This window comes from Elaeis guineensis, chromosome 4 (genome assembly GCF_000442705.2).
Source record: "Elaeis guineensis isolate ETL-2024a chromosome 4, EG11, whole genome shotgun sequence".
Taxonomy (NCBI): domain Eukaryota; kingdom Viridiplantae; phylum Streptophyta; class Magnoliopsida; order Arecales; family Arecaceae; genus Elaeis; species Elaeis guineensis.
In genome coordinates, this window is record NC_025996.2 from 42,073,689 (window position 1) to 42,089,783 (window position 16,095).

The 16,095-nt window shown below is 34.9% G+C and overlaps 1 protein-coding gene across 1 annotated transcript; it reads left to right on the plus strand.

Moving 5' to 3' along the window:
• Positions 1-2,021: 2,021 nt before the first annotated feature.
• On the plus strand, positions 2,022-5,224 carry LOC105036773 (receptor-like protein EIX2). The gene has a single exon (XM_010912508.3). It carries the CDS (start codon positions 2,049-2,051, stop codon positions 5,067-5,069), a length of 3,021 nt encoding a protein of 1,006 aa, XP_010910810.3. The 5' UTR covers positions 2,022-2,048; the 3' UTR covers positions 5,070-5,224.
• Positions 5,225-16,095: the final 10,871 nt, after the last annotated feature.

Below are 16,095 nucleotides of genomic sequence, written 5' to 3' on the forward strand. Positions count from 1 at the left end.
AACAAGCCATTTAAACACAGAAGTCATATATGAGTATCAGGATCTCCCCAACGTGTAGTTGAATGAGGACTAAATAATATATGCCTCATGTGGAAGTACTCAGCTATTCTAGCCCTTGCTGGATTTGAACTGGCTTCAGTGCGATTTGGCAAAGTATTTAACCAATGACCAAGCACGCAGGAGAAGTCGTATGTGGCATGGAAAAGAAGAGGTTTTGTAAGTAGTGCTTAGGATCTATTTAATTGGAATATATCATATCATGAAATAATTTAATAATTTTTAAAAATTTTTTATCAAAAAAATAATTACAAAAAAATATTTTTTATTATATTTGATTGGTGCAAAAAGTTATTCTGAAAAATAATACTGAAAAAAGATTACTACATTTGATTGGAGATAAATCTATATATGAATATGATCAAATTTATAAATATATCCTTTAGCATAAAATAATTTTTTAATACTATGATAGTATTATCATTTCTAATTAATTTTATATAATGATTATAATCAAATAGCCTTTTGTATAATGCCATCTTCATCTTAATTTTTTTGCCAAAGTTCTTTATTGAATAAATTTAGAAAGATATCAGAACAAATTCAATGATTACATATGCAGTTTTATTGGAGACATTTTTATTAAGTATGGATTATTATCACTCAAAAATTTAATAAATATCAATCTTTATATATTTATTTTACCTTCTCTCTTCGAAAAATAAACATAGAGCCCATCAATTTTTTTTTACTCTCTCGCTTTCATTTTTCATATCAAATATGAGAATCTGAGATATAATTTATTTTTTTATGTTAGCTTATCCCCAACGAAAATGGACTTTTATAGTTTTGCCTTGTTTGGAAGCTTCTAATCTTACATTTCAAAATGGAATTCAGACTAAGACTACGAACGAGTTGAGCTACTCGAGTTCGATTTGAGCCTAAGCTCGACCCAACTCAATTATTATCGAGCTTGAGTAGTCGAGTCGAGGTTGAGTAGCTTTTCGAATCAAGTACGAGTAGCACGATACTCAGCTCAAAAGCTAATGAGCCTACTCAAATTTACACATATATTTAATAATATTATTTTTATTTATAATATATATATATTAATATATATATTATTAATAGGCTAAAGTTTGAATTCGAGTTTGAGTATAGCTCTGTTGATATTCGAGTTGAATCAAGTTGATCTCGAGTTTTATTTTTTTTCATCTAGCTGAACTCGAGCTTGAGATATTAAGGTTTGGTCGATCTTGAGCCAAGTTTCGAGACCCAATATTTTTAGTCGAATAGAATTCGAGCTTCCAATTACTTGACTCGGCTCGACTCGATTGCACTCCTAATTCAGACAGAGGCCAATTTAGTTGTAGGTCATGGAAGGTTTCCCAAGAAAGGATTTTTGTATCACTGCAATGACAAAAATCTTCTCCAACGTATCAAAGATTTTCCTCTTAAAAGATAACCATCTTAAAGAAAATAATAAATAGACAAGAAGGTTAAGTTAACATGATCAACTCCTACGTTCAAATTTTTTGATTATACCAGACGTAAGAAAATTTATATTATTTGCTTTTTTGTTAGATTTTTTTGCTAAATATGACAATTAGACATGGAATTTGTTTTCGATACTAGAGTACACCCAAAAACGCGCCTTAAAGAAGTCTAAATAAAACCTGGTTCTATTTGTTCTCCCTTTTTTTAATTTCTCCCATCTCCCATCACCTCTGCCCCTACACAGACCTGGACCACTAGACTAGCGCAAGTCATGTGTGGTCTGGAAACAAGTCTTCATAACCATCCCGAGGACTTTTGACAACAATTAAGTCATGTGTGGTGTGGCAAGAGATCTTCATAAATATCCCATGGACTCTTGACTGCTAACAAGTCATGTGTGGTGTGGAAGGAAGCTCGACCTTACATTCCAAGATGGAATATTCAGAGACCAATTCATTAGTTGGTCATGGACGGCAATGGAAGATGCTTTCTGTCCTGCTAATAATTAATATAAAGAGATCATTCTACTTCATCTCACAGCAACTAATAAATTCATGGATCTTAAAAGAACCCAACTTCTACTTTTGTTCTTTGCTTTTCTGTGTGCTCGAGTGAGAAAACTCAACGGAGATTCAATCCCGAGATGCATACCCATCGAAAGGAATGCTCTTCTTGGGTTCAAAGAAGGCCTCAAAGATCCCTCCAACAGGCTATCTTCTTGGGTGGGCGACGACTGCTGCACATGGAAAGGTGTGGCTTGTGACAACCAAACGGGCCATGTTGTCAAGCTAGACCTCCGCAACCCATCATGCTTCGAATACTATCCTCCAAACAACACGTGGTGCTTGGGAGGTGAGTTGAGGCCTGCCTTACTTGGTTTGAAACACCTGAATTATCTTGACCTGAGCATGAACGACTTTGGAGGAATTAGTATCCCAGAATTCATGGGCTCATTCCGTCAGCTCAAATATCTTAACCTCTCCTGGGCTCATATGCATGGATTGGTCCCACATCAGCTTGGGAATCTATCGAGCCTCCAATATCTCGATCTCAGTTATAATTATTATTATGATGACAATTTTGAAGTTCCACCCAGATTTCTTATTATTGATAATGCCCTCTGGATTTCTCATCTTTCTTCTATGCGATATCTCAATATGACGGATGTGAAATTCAGAGAAGGTGCTCATTGGCTGCAAGCACTAAACATGCTCCCTTCTGTTGTTGAGGTACACTTACAAGGCTGTGGCATCAACACCACTTCGCTCTCTCTTCCACATGTGAATTTTACTTCACTTTCTGTTCTTGATCTTTCTAGAAATTCCATTAATTCAACGATACCTGGTTGGTTGTTCAACATAAGCAGTCTCGAGTACCTTGATCTTAGCGATAATTTTATTAATTCGATGATACCTGGTTGGTTGTTCAACATAAGCAGCCTCGAGTACCTTGATCTCAGCTATAATTTCTTTCGGGGAATCATTCCGCCTGCGATTAAGAATCTAGCTTCGCTCAAGGCCCTTGATCTATCTGGTAATCAATTTCTTGAAGGCAAAATTCCGGTTGAACTTGGGGAGTTATGTAAGCTACAGTATTTGGGATTGTCAGACATTAATATCAGCAAAAGTTTGCAAGAACTTGATAAAGTGTTTACTGGATGCATCAAAAATAGTTTAGAAACTCTATACATGCGGAACACCCAGCTTGACGGTTATCTGCCGGACTGGTTGGGAGACTTCAGAAAGCTCAAATATCTCGATTTGAGTGGCAATTCAATTTCTGGTCCTGTTCCTGCGTCACTTGGAAGACTTGCAGAGTTAGTTGGGTTATTCCTCGAAGGAAACTTTCTGGAGGGTGTCATGTCTGAAGAGCAGTTTGCCAATTTCACCAAACTGAAATATCTAGATTTATCACAAAATCAATTAATTCTGAATCTGACGTCTGATTGGATTCCCCCTTTTCAGCTTTATTATTTAAATTTTGGTTCTTGCAAGCTGGGACCACGATTTCCAGCATGGCTTCGGATGCAAAAAAACATTACCGATCTAGAGATGTCTAGCACAGAAATTTCAGATGCTATACCAGATTGGTTTTGGAGATCATTTTCTCAGATATTCTGGTTAGATATCTCCAGCAATGGAATCACTGGCAGTGTACCTGACATTACAGACTTCATCAACCTTGACTATTTTAATTTGAGTTCTAACCACTTTGAGGGACCTTTGCCAAATTTTAATTCTTCAAGATTGTGGTTACTGGACCTATCGAATAACTCATTTTCAGGAGCAGTTCATCGTGACATTGGCAAAAGTATGCCTAATTTGGAATATCTCTCTCTTTCTACAAATAATTTAAGTGGTGAAATTCCCTTGTCTCTTTGTCATCTTCGATATGACGCTCTTGATCTTTCAAAAAATTTATTGTTGGGTGAGCTCCCTGATTGCTGGAACCACTCTTCCCCTATCATTGTCATGGATTTTTCGAGCAACAATCTATCTGGAAGTGTTCCTCCATCAATCTGTTCATTACGTTTTCTCGAATCATTGCATTTGAGTAATAATAATCTTTCAGGAGAACTTCCTTCATCCTTGAAGAGTTGTGCGAGATTAAATACTCTTGATCTTGGACAGAATAGATTCACTGGTGAAATACCTACTTGGATAGGAGAAAGTTTGTTGTCTTTGAAGATCCTTCGCTTACGATCAAACAAGCTTGTTGGAAATATTCCTCCTAATCTATCAAGACTAATGGCTCTTCAAATTCTAGATCTGGCCAGTAACAATTTATCAGGAACCATCCCTTCTAGCTTTGGAAACTTTACTGCCATGAAAGTGTCGGGAGAGATGAATGGAACTATTTTAAAAAATAATACTCATTACAATGAAAACATGCAAGTGATCATAAAAGGAATATACATTGAGTATGCCATATTGCTTCCACTTGTGATCGTTATGGACCTTTCAAATAATAACTTATCTGGAATGATACCAGAAGAGCTGACCAGCCTTTTTGGACTCGTGAGCTTAAATTTGTCTGGAAATCATCTGACAGGAGAGATCACAGAAAAGATTGGTGCATTGCAACAGTTGGAGTCACTTGACTTATCAAAAAACAATCTTTTCGGTGGAATTCCTTCAAGCATCATTGGTCTAACTTTTTTGAGTTACTTGAACTTGTCATATAACAACTTATCAGGAAGAGTTCCAATTGGTAATCAGCTTCAAACCTTCATTGACCCGTCTATTTATATTGGTAATCCTGATCTTTGTGGGTTCCCATTAAGTCAAAAGTGCAAAGATGACAAGACAAACCAAGGTCTAAATGCAGTTGGAGGGGATGAACAAAATGATAACACCATGGATGAAGAAGGATCTGAAATGAAATGGTTATATATGAGCATGGGGCCAGGATTCGCAGTAGGTTTCTGGATTGTCTTTGGCCCACTATTATGCAATAGAGAATGGAGAGAAGCCTATTTTCAACATATAGATCAAGTATTCAATTTGGTTTACATGGTCCTAGCAACAATTTCACCAAGTTTAAAGTACACAACATTACAACGTGACAGTTTGTGACCTTGAATTGTATTTGTAATTTTTTTCCTTTTTTTTTAGAAGTGATTGTAGAAATATTCAGAATGGATTATCTATACTCAAGCTCTACTTTTACACATGGAAACCGCACCTGTACTACTCTAATAAAATAATTATGTTCAAACTAATTCACTTAATTTATCAGTCATATATCATGCTTCAATTATTTGAGCTTAGAGGACGAAGCTCATGTGAATGAGCTAAGCAGATAGGCCTGAACGTATGTGAGTTTTCAATGGTTTGAGCTCAGAAGATTGCACTCATAGGTGCAGGAGACTGCATAATTTGTTTATTCAGCAAATTAAGGAATTAGAACTTTGGTTATTCTTGATATGCTATAAAGTTGGCTCTATCTCAAAGCTTTGCTCGATCTCTGAGCCCACAAGCTTGTCATCTTTTACACTACGCAAGTTTTCTTTATTCTTTGTCATTATTGTAGAATAAATCAAATAGTATAAAATTATCCCGTTGAGATGTTTGGGAACAACATTTTGAGATTAAACAAATATGGTGGTTTCCGTTATCAATATTCTGACTATGAATTTACTGATTAAGAATAAAATTTGGTGTTAATGCAACCTTGAAAAATTGTTGCCAAAAAACATGCAAAAAAAGAGACAACTTGACCTTCACGGTAGCATGGGAGAGACTGATCGAATGTCTCTGCCAGTGGTTGTATAGCAGTTTCAATACCACAACAAAGTAGGTAGATTTGCCTCCTTTTTCTGTAAAGATAAGAAAATGTGAGAGGCTCAATTAGAACTAACTTTTGATTTGTTGAGAATCCATGTATGAAAAAATGATTCCACAATGGACAGTAAAAAATAGTAGAAGGGGTTAATATCTTAGTTGGCTAAAAATTCAACAGCTTTTGGGTCAACTAGGGTTCCACCAGTTAAGTCCATTCCCTTGGGCAATTTTGTCCCCATCAACCCCCAAGTTCCTTCATGAAAATATGCTAGAAAAAAAAAAAAGAAATTTTCCTACCCTTATTAAGGGAGAGTTTGGCAATCCTTGAGTAGCTAATATCTGTACAGAGCCTGCTTCATTATTTTGGGCCAAGATAATGGCCCCACGTAATGATTTTGTCGTCTTTCCTGATAGATGTGTAGAGAAATAATCTTGTAACGGTGAATCTCCAAAATTTTGGAAAGAAATTTAGCACTTCATGGGGATCTTAGCCAGCTGAAGCACAAAACATCATCCCATTTTTTCAGCACTTCACAACTGCAGGGGTTGTGAAACAATGTTTACAAAAATTGCATGCTATGAAAAAGGAGAAATAAAAGAGTGGAAGTTGGGCTGGGTCTAATTTATTTATATGGTAGAGCTTCACAAGGACAATGCTCATGATGGATTTAGTCCTGCACTAAAATTTCTGTGCTTGTGTCCAAAAAATAGCATTATCCCAGACCTGCACCAGACCAAGCATTGGCTTTCTCCATTTTTTTAAAAAAGCTAAAGCACATCAATTATTTGGCTAATTATATTTGTTTGCATAATGTTGCTTGTTTGACAAATATAGTTGCGTTGGGATTGCCTGTTTTGATATCAAAAAATGAGGGACAGGAAATGATGTTAAGTTAAAAAAAATTTTGAAAAAAAAGTAGAGGAAAGACGTATACTTGTGTTTAGATTGCTCATTTTAATCTAATATTTGATTAAATTTATTGGGTTGGGTTCTGCGTACTATTGTGTTGTTCACATCAGATATGTCATATAGTAGGTTCTGTTATCTTATTTTATGGCTTAGATCTAACACAGGGTGTCATCTACTTTAAAAATATAATTTGCAATGGAACAAGGCCATTTTGCATATTGAAGTCTTGACTCAATTTTGTTTTTATATGTAGGTTGTTGTCGCAAAATAACAAATCAGTGTAGTTGAGGTTCATCTCCTACCGACCTGAGATCTAGTGACAAACTAGAGCACCTTCATCTTAGAGATCTGAAAAGAAAATCTACAGTCATCGGAGATTTTCTGATGAGGGACCTCGATGCTTAAATTAGTCGGAGTTCGAAAACAATAGAAAAGGAGAAAAGGAGAGAGGAAGGGCTTCTTTTCTTTAGAAAAAATACTTATCCAGGAGTTCTCTTTCTTCCCCTTTATATAGAGGTGGAGTAGTCGACTGTTACTGTTGAGTCCAGTAAGAGAATTGAAGAATCTGCACCTACTTAATTGAAGATTGTGGACATCTATTGCATGCACTAAAGATAGGTGCATGATGATGGGCGTCGATTACGTGCATCATCTGCAAGCATTACACACGATAATCTAGTCCACATATATATATAGTTGAAGGAAACTATCCAAAAATTTTGGTGAGATGCTGAGGTGGGACCTCGATAAAATTTGAGGTCAGTTGAATGCGTTTTCACTGAGGTCAGTCGAATGTGTTTTTACCGAGGTTAGTCAAATATGTCTAGGATCATCCATCTCAAGGCCCATCTCAAAGTCGGTTTACACCCAATGTCAAGAAGCTGGCTTGATAGAAGAACTATCTAGTCATTTAGAGCCTTCCATGCATGGGCTGCTAACTAGGGTCTCCAATGTCCGTAAAAGCTTCCTCGATTTTAGCAACTCCTCCAATTCTTCTTTAACAACCTAATGTTGAGCTCCTTAGCTACTTGTGGAATGAGTATGTAGAAGTAGCGAGACACCTCTCATCCATTGGCCGAGTCGGGCTAGGTGAGAAAATGTTTTGCTCCTCCAACATAGGTAGATCTTGAGACAATTTTTAAGCATGCTTTTCTTTTTTCTTGGCTTCACAATGGAGCTAACATTACCCATCAATTTGCGTAATGTTTGATTTAAATTTATTGACGGTTTGGTCCGCAACACCATCAAAGGTATACAACTGCCTGCCAAGTGTCTTTGTATGCTCAAGGAAACTACACCTTAAATTGAATTTGCAAGCTTCCAATATCTTGTAGAATTAATAACTGAACAACACTACTTTGGAAATCTGTAGAAATGAGGAATCAGTAAACATGCTTGTGTCTTGTTAATGACGAGACATGCAAGGCTGGATTTTGTCCCATGCTAACTTCTAAGCCTACTCATGCTACTTGTGGGTATAAAAGCATTTGTATCTTGTAATGCTATGAGTTTTCACAAAGTTCAACTCATTTCTTTTCGTATGATAATAGGTAAGAGAACGATAGTGTCTCTGGGATTGAGAAAGAGTTGGGATGGGTGGTATTCGAAAGATTTGCAAAGGTGTGCTCAAATATCATTTAAATATTTAAATCTAATTTTATTTCTAATATTTACGAAGGTGTGCAAAAATATCATCTAAATCTCACTTTGTTTCTAATTTGGGAAAAAATATTGAAAAACTAGGTCATTGCAGCTTAATATATGGACTTGAAGTTCAGAATGAAGAATATATCAGAGCATGTGTGCATACAATATTCAGCAAGGCAGATGAATTAACAGAAGTTGCCAAGCTCCAGAGCGGTCGAAGTAAGAAAAAAATGAATTTTGCTAAAAAAGACTGCCGCAATGGGATTAAGCAATTAAAAGATTAGTTTGATTTTGATGTGAAGGCTGTCAACTTTGAAGATAGAAAATAAGTATCGGTACCAAATAGTTTATACAGCTCAGAAGGATATGTGGATGGATTATAGACAGTTGAATAGGAATTTTAACACACTTAAAAAAAGATATAAGATTTTAATGAGCATGGATAGTAGCATGAAAAGTTTAACAGGGACAAGAAGGTGATCTATTGGGATGCAGTCTTCTATAGGAGAGAATAATGTGGGAGAGAATAAATTATGAGAGAATTCTATTAGAAAAATTGTGTGGAGAGTATGTAATGTAGTTGTATAGATTTTTGATGTTTTATTGTGAAAAGAAATATATAGATATTATGCTACTTCATTCGCAACCTCGCTTGCAATGTTTGATTGTAATATCATAATGTCATTATATATGCTACTTATTTTCTAATCTTTGATATCAATTTTTGTCCATTTTTGTTGATTTATGATATTTTAATGATTTATAATCAATTTTTTAAGTTTTATGTAATTAAATGAGGATAGAACAACACTTGAATAAGTTCTCTTATTATTCTATCTAAAACTAAGATGGATTCAATAGAAGTAATTAAGCAAAAGAGAATGAGGCAGAATATCCTTATCAAAAAAAAAAAAATGAGGTGGAATATTCTTTGGCAACAAAGAATGCAAAAGCCATCAGAAATGAAGGATCATTCGACCAATGGGATTAGAAAACAAACATCAGTTCATATATATATATAATCCTACTTGCTTTATTGTTTGGCCTTGCCTTCATCTCGCACCATAAGAAATATTAGCTGTAATTCTATTTTTACAAGAAAAACTCACTTTTGTATCTAGATACCATCTAGATCTAGGTATAATTGCATTTTTTTTTTATTCAACTTAACTCCACTGTGTCGTACAAGTTATTTTCTATTGTGATATGGTAGTGGAAACGTGTGCAAAACTGGCATGAATACCATACAAGGATTATTAAATCTAAATAATGTGGAGAACTAGCTAATCCCTCGCTACCAAACCCTTCGTGGATATCGTTACACCTAAATGATCAAAGATTTGATATGACTCAGGTCATGAGGGTAAACTTCTCTTGAATTACACATAATTTAGGTTAAATCGAATCATAATCTTTCTAATTTTTTAATTGATCAATCACACGAATATGCATTTATTGCATAAGATTAGCCTCAATTAAGTGCCTTAGAAGCCTATGTTTTTATAATTGAACAAAATTGTTAGCATGAAATTTGAATCTCATCAGTGAGTAATAAATATCGATAACATATCTCAGCTAGAGGGAAGAAACAAACAACCCACATTATGTAAAACTCGGCTGACATTTAAGGATACTTTATATTCTTAATAAAAAAAATATAATCTTATTTTATTAAAAGTTTTAAGGATACTTTCAAAAAAAAAATTAATTTTTTCCCATGGAAAAGCCAAAAAATCATCTCCATATCAAATTTTTTTTTTCATGAAATATAAAAAATTTATTTTCATGAAAATAATATTTTTCAATCTTCTTTTTTTCAAAAATTCTGATTTAATAAGACGGGTTGCTTCAATTTCTTAGTCCACCAAACTTTTCCTTCTTTCCCGCGAATCAAAGGAGCCCCTGCGGCAGCACGAAAATATGGTAAGTGGGTAAATTTTTCAGAATATATACCCGCGAAGAAGGGGCCCAGAGGAACCGTGTTCCCCATCAGCTAAAATCCCCAGAGATTCGCTTCCCTTCTTCCACGGAATAAAATAGTTGGATCCAAGTCCATGTCCAGCATCATGTAGCTCCCCAGCCCCACGAGCGCGCAAAAAAAAAAAAAGGAAAAAAGAAAAATCGTCCGGCGACTATTATTGCAAACTCCAGCTCGGTCATGAGTCAGCCCCTCAATTCAGCACGCCTCCGACTCTCTGATCTATTTCTTGATATTACTATTCCGCAGTCAATGCTAACTACATTCTACACCCACTTCCGTAATCATCTGAAATCATGCCACCTGTCTTAATTGTCAGGTAACAATCGATTCTGTTCTCCATTTACTGTACCCCGAGGATCAGCATAACACGGCGTCATAAATCTATTTACGCGCCAAGACGTGTAGGAGCCTCATCGTGGAAACGAGAAACGATTCGGGCCGAGAAACGGAACGCCCGCAACGACTTCCTCTTTTTGCCCTACGCAAGGTCTGTTCCGGCGAGCGGTTCCCAGGCCTTTCCCACCCGTCTTCCCATTATGGATAGGACAGGCTGTTTGTTTCCCTCCCGGAGTCGATCAGTTACAATTACCCTCCACCCTTCTATCTATATAATAAACCCTCTCTCCGTTCCCAGGATCTCTAACTTTGCTGACCTCCCAATAGGATAGAAGGAAAGAGTCGGAGGATACTTCTCTCTTTTTTAATGGCCGCCGTCACCCGAATTCCTCCCAGAATATCCCAACACCTCCTCCTATCTTACCCCGGCCTGACATGGGGACTACCCCGGGCACATTTCGTGATATTTTGCTTTTCGATATTTTTGATGGTATTCAACGAGACTTGTGTAAATGCGCCGTCACATCAGAAAATAAAAATCTCATATAATACAGAGTTGTAGCTTTTATTTACAGCGATTGAATCACTCAAATTACTAATTTAAAGCCAATACAAAAAGAATTGGTTTATGCTCCACATGTTCTAGCTTATTCGGATTTATGTCAACCATTCTAATATAGTTGTCTCACAATATCATCTTGGTTCATATTAAAGTTTTATGACATTGATTGTCCATCAATTTTTTCTTTTTTTTTTTGTGATAATCTATATAAATAGAGAAGATGCATTAGTACATACTGCCATCATTCTGTAAATATATGCAATGCATGTAAAAAGAATTACAAAATCACAAAATTAATAAGTTATCAGAATATCTAAAATATTCTAAAAAAATAAATTTTCACTCCAATATAATTAGGTAAAAGATATAGTGTTGACATCTTATAAGATAATATTTTGGTAATTAAATAAATGATGCACATAAAAAATCAAGACCGTAATTTGAAAATAGTGCTAATTAAGCTAAAAAGATAAATTACCGCAAAGTAGATGGAGAAAAACCTAGTAAAGAAGACAAGTATTTTCAATTTTAAAAAGAGAAATTCTTCGCAAAAACATAAAAGGAGAAAATGTGGTGAATATGAAAGCAAATAAGAAATTAAACAGCAAAAGCTTTCTCCTAATGTCTTATTGAAATTAATGTAATTAAAGAAACAAAATGATTAAAATCAAGTGACATACTTGTAGTTACAAATTTTATATAGTTAAATTTACATTATAATATGTTACTCTTAAATAGTAGTAAGTAAGAAATAAAGTATACCTATTGCTTCATGCTTTGTTAGCCATCTTCTTGGTAGAGTTCTTATGAAAAGTGCTGGATAACTTTCAGGAGAAGATGGTTGACCTTATCCCAAAACTGGACATCAACATTGCAAGATGGCTTCATGAGTCCTCATCACTCCCCTAATCTTCCTCTTAGGTAGACCTTAGCATTTGGATGTTGATTAAGAAGAAAAAATGAGTACACATTTTGTGGGGAGAATAGGACCAAAATGATGTCCAAAATGCAAAATCAGTGGCTTTGGCGGCAGATAGATTTTATTTTATATGCTTTTGATTGGCTTTTCTGAGTTACCGTGGCATTGCTTGTTATATTTTGATGTTCTGTTGGCAGTTTGATCACTCAATGCTGGTGATGCTATTTTGAAGTGTATGATAATTCTTTTTGTGTCAATAATACCAGGAACAGAGCATCCTTCTTAAGCACTATTTGCAAGTCACTAATTGTATTTAACAAAAGGATGGCGACTAATTGTGTCTTTGAGCTTGTATTAGATTTATGGCTGAAAATTTGGAGGTTAGGAGGGTGTTTTATGTTTATAGATCTTGCAGCTGCCATTAAGAAATGTTTGAAGAGGCCCGTAATGTTGATGATACTTTATGCATTTCAAAACTTTCATGTGCTTAGATTAGTCTAAAAGCATAGTTATGTGAGTATTGCGAGGTGAGATATAATAAGCCTCTAAACCTATGATGATATCTCAGTACATTACCCAACCCGGACATCAAATATCTCTTTACACCTTTCTGCTGCCTTACCTGCTGTTGCGCATAGCTTCGTCCCTCTTTAGGGCCACATCAGGACTATAACATAAAAAAGCCAGAGGGACCTTGCCAACAATCGCCATTAATCTTCATGGTGGAGGATACATCATTATTGGAGTGAGGCATAGGAAAGGACATCACAACTGATATATAATTAATCCAAATTATAGACGCACACCTAAATATTGATGATTCAGGAGGATTAGCAGATTTGACATGAATTACTCTAGTCATTATTTGGAGTCCTAAAAAAAAGATGCACAATATGGAAAAGCCGGCTTGTACACCAAAATTCTGAAGACCCATAATTTGCTGATATATATATATATATATTAAATCAGAAAACTTTTTGAGCTCTACAACATGACACTCTTTTTAAAGATATGGTGCATCAAGAGATCTGGTTGAATTTCATTATTTTAAAAATTTTGGCATGATGTATCTTCTAATTTAGGAAGAATGAGATAAAGTGATTATAGATAAAATTAATATAGAAGTTGAGGTCTATCTTATATAAATTTTAATTTTTTCATGGTTATTTAAACATAGTCATATGTACGTCATTTGTATTCCCTCTTAATTAGAAGAATCCAACTCAAATTATGGAAGAACTGATTTTACTAATATAAATAGAGATTATATAACTCAGTTTGTTATTCATCAATAAAATAAAAGAAGGTCAAGACCTTCTTTACACAAGTTTTTCTATGTTTCTAATTTTTTAAAAAAATCTAGTTGGGCTGATTGAAGGAATTACTTCCTTCCTTCCCTTTGGATCACACCATGTCAAGCTGCCTTGTGTATATGGCATTTGGTAGAGAGGATAATTTTGAAGGTATCTCCTCAAATTGGGATATATCTAGGCAAATATCCAAAGGAGTTTTCCGGCTACATACCCAAGGGCATTCTAAAATAGCGATATAAGTACAAGTGCCAAAAAAATAATCGGGAGAAGCGATAGTTCTATTCTACCATTGGGATAGAATAAAATTATTCTATGGAACAAAGGATATTTACCCTCTCCAACTACTAGTTTATCCTTATCCACTTTTTAAATACACCAAAATGTTGGACGGTGAGTTTGTGATTGTAATAAAATCATCATTACCATGAAACTTGAAGCACCCCTTTTTATTTTATTTTTTTTGGTAAAAAAATGAAATACTTTACTTGTACGAAAGAAGACTACGGAAGCATCTTTTTTTTACGATAGCCTTCAGGAAGTTCTTTCGAGCAAAGAGTTATAGTCAGTCTTTAAAATAGTAAGCGAGCCAGGCCTAACCAATCATAGTAATCTACAAAATTTTGATAATATTAGTGAGAAATTAAAGGTGGCATCTCACAGTAAAATTTCATCCTGCAAAATCAGAATGCTAACACCAGGTATTAATATTTGGTTAGGATTATGAAAGGGTAGATGGATAAAGCTGGAAGGATGGATGGACTCCATCCTCTGTTTGATTAAAAAAGAATATAGGGAGGGTAGATGAAAAGGAAGGAGTTGTCTATCCATTTTGACCCATCAATTTATATCCTTTCAAATTGGAATGATGCAAAGAAAGATGGATGAAGCATTAACAAATAGATTTTTACATTGACAAAATTACCTTTCATTATTTTTTTTTGACAAAACCATAATATTTCATTACTTTTTCATTCATATTATTTATATATAAATTTAAATATATACTATTAATCATATATTATTAAATTTTATTGTTAATTATTTTAATTTTAGTATATAATTTTGATAATTATAATTAAGTAATAAGAATTATCTTCTATTTTTTTATTTTTATTTACTATTTTTTGATTAACTATTTGTATAATATTTTTAACTATTTAAATTAAATTATAAATTAATTGATTATATATATATAATTAATATATAATTAATTTATTAATAATTAATTTATAAAATTATTTATTAAATTAAATTAAATTGAATATTTATATAGTTATAATGATTATAAGTTTATATATTGTTTACTTTAAGTGTTATGAATTAATAATAATAATATTTTTATCAAAAGATAGTCTAATAAAAATATCATATAAATACCATCCATTCTTTCTTTTATTGCTCCTATAGCAAATAGAAAAGAGAACCATCTCAATCAATCCATCTTTTTTTCACCAAATATACGAAAGAATGAATAAAAAATCTATCCATCATCTCTCTCATCCATCAATCATCCTCCATCCATCCTTCTTTTAATCCTTCGTACCAAATAGAGGATAAAGATCTCTCTCTATCCTCACCAATGAGAATATTCTGGCATGAGTTCTCATTGTTCATGCCAACAACTAGGCCGGCAGTGTAGCTGGCTCCAGATAGAATAATATCATTTGCTTAGTCTGCTGATAACATTAATTATCAAACAGATCATCGAAGTGGATTACCCTTATATGAAGATCCTAATAAGCAGCATATGTCGCCTGAGGGTTCTGAAATATTGAGAAAGGATGGGATGTAGTAATAAACCTGATGCACTCTTTATTCTCTGTACTTGTGCCTTCAAGCAAATATCACAAAGTGACTTATCCCGTGGAATAGCCAATCCTTTCTGCAATATAGAGATATCCCTCCAGAATTTATCCCTATGGTCAAACATGGCCGGAGCTGGTTTTGAATTTATTCTATCATTAAAGCACCGTGACTCAAAGGACATCTACATGGTAGACTTTTTTTTTCCCTACATCGCATGCCGTGTATAAAGAATTACTCTTCAAGTCATCACCGCCAAAGAAGGCGACGGACAAAAGGTTGCTAATGGGCCGAGACAGGCGCATGCCTGCTGCATCCGACTTCATTGGAATGGGTTTCAGCCTCAGTTTCTGGGTCCAGAAAAGTTTTAAGCTTGACGTGGGCAAGTCTTCCTGGGCTGGCCCATGGCCCGTAAGGCTATTGGAAATCGAGGCTATTTGGACACGTTAATAACGAGTAGGACGGGACTCAAGTGGTTGAGTGTATGGTCGGATGGCTGGCGGGGGGAAGTATGGGCATTAGGGGACATGCCGTGGCGGTAAGAACTGTGGATGAGGCTAGGCATGCGCATGGTTATATTGGGCCTGGCTTGGGCCATGTTTTTAGACTCGGAAAACAAGACCCATGACCAAATGTCTAGGGTCAAACCATGATCCGTACAAGGAATCTAATGGTCGTCCGCTTGACTATTCAGCTGCGACTGTTGGTTCCTTTCCCACGCCACTTCTTGTCATATGTTTAGATCAGTGCACGACACAATGGGACATCTTTTTCAGAATTATTACAGTTAGAAGGGGGAAGATTTCTCTCCATCCAAGCAAAAGAGAAAAAGGAAGCAGAGAAAACA

Coding starts and splice junctions, on each gene's coding strand:
- LOC105036773 (XM_010912508.3), top strand. CDS start 2,049: ATGGATCTTAAAAGAACCCAACTTCTACTTTTGTTCTTTGCTTTTCTG.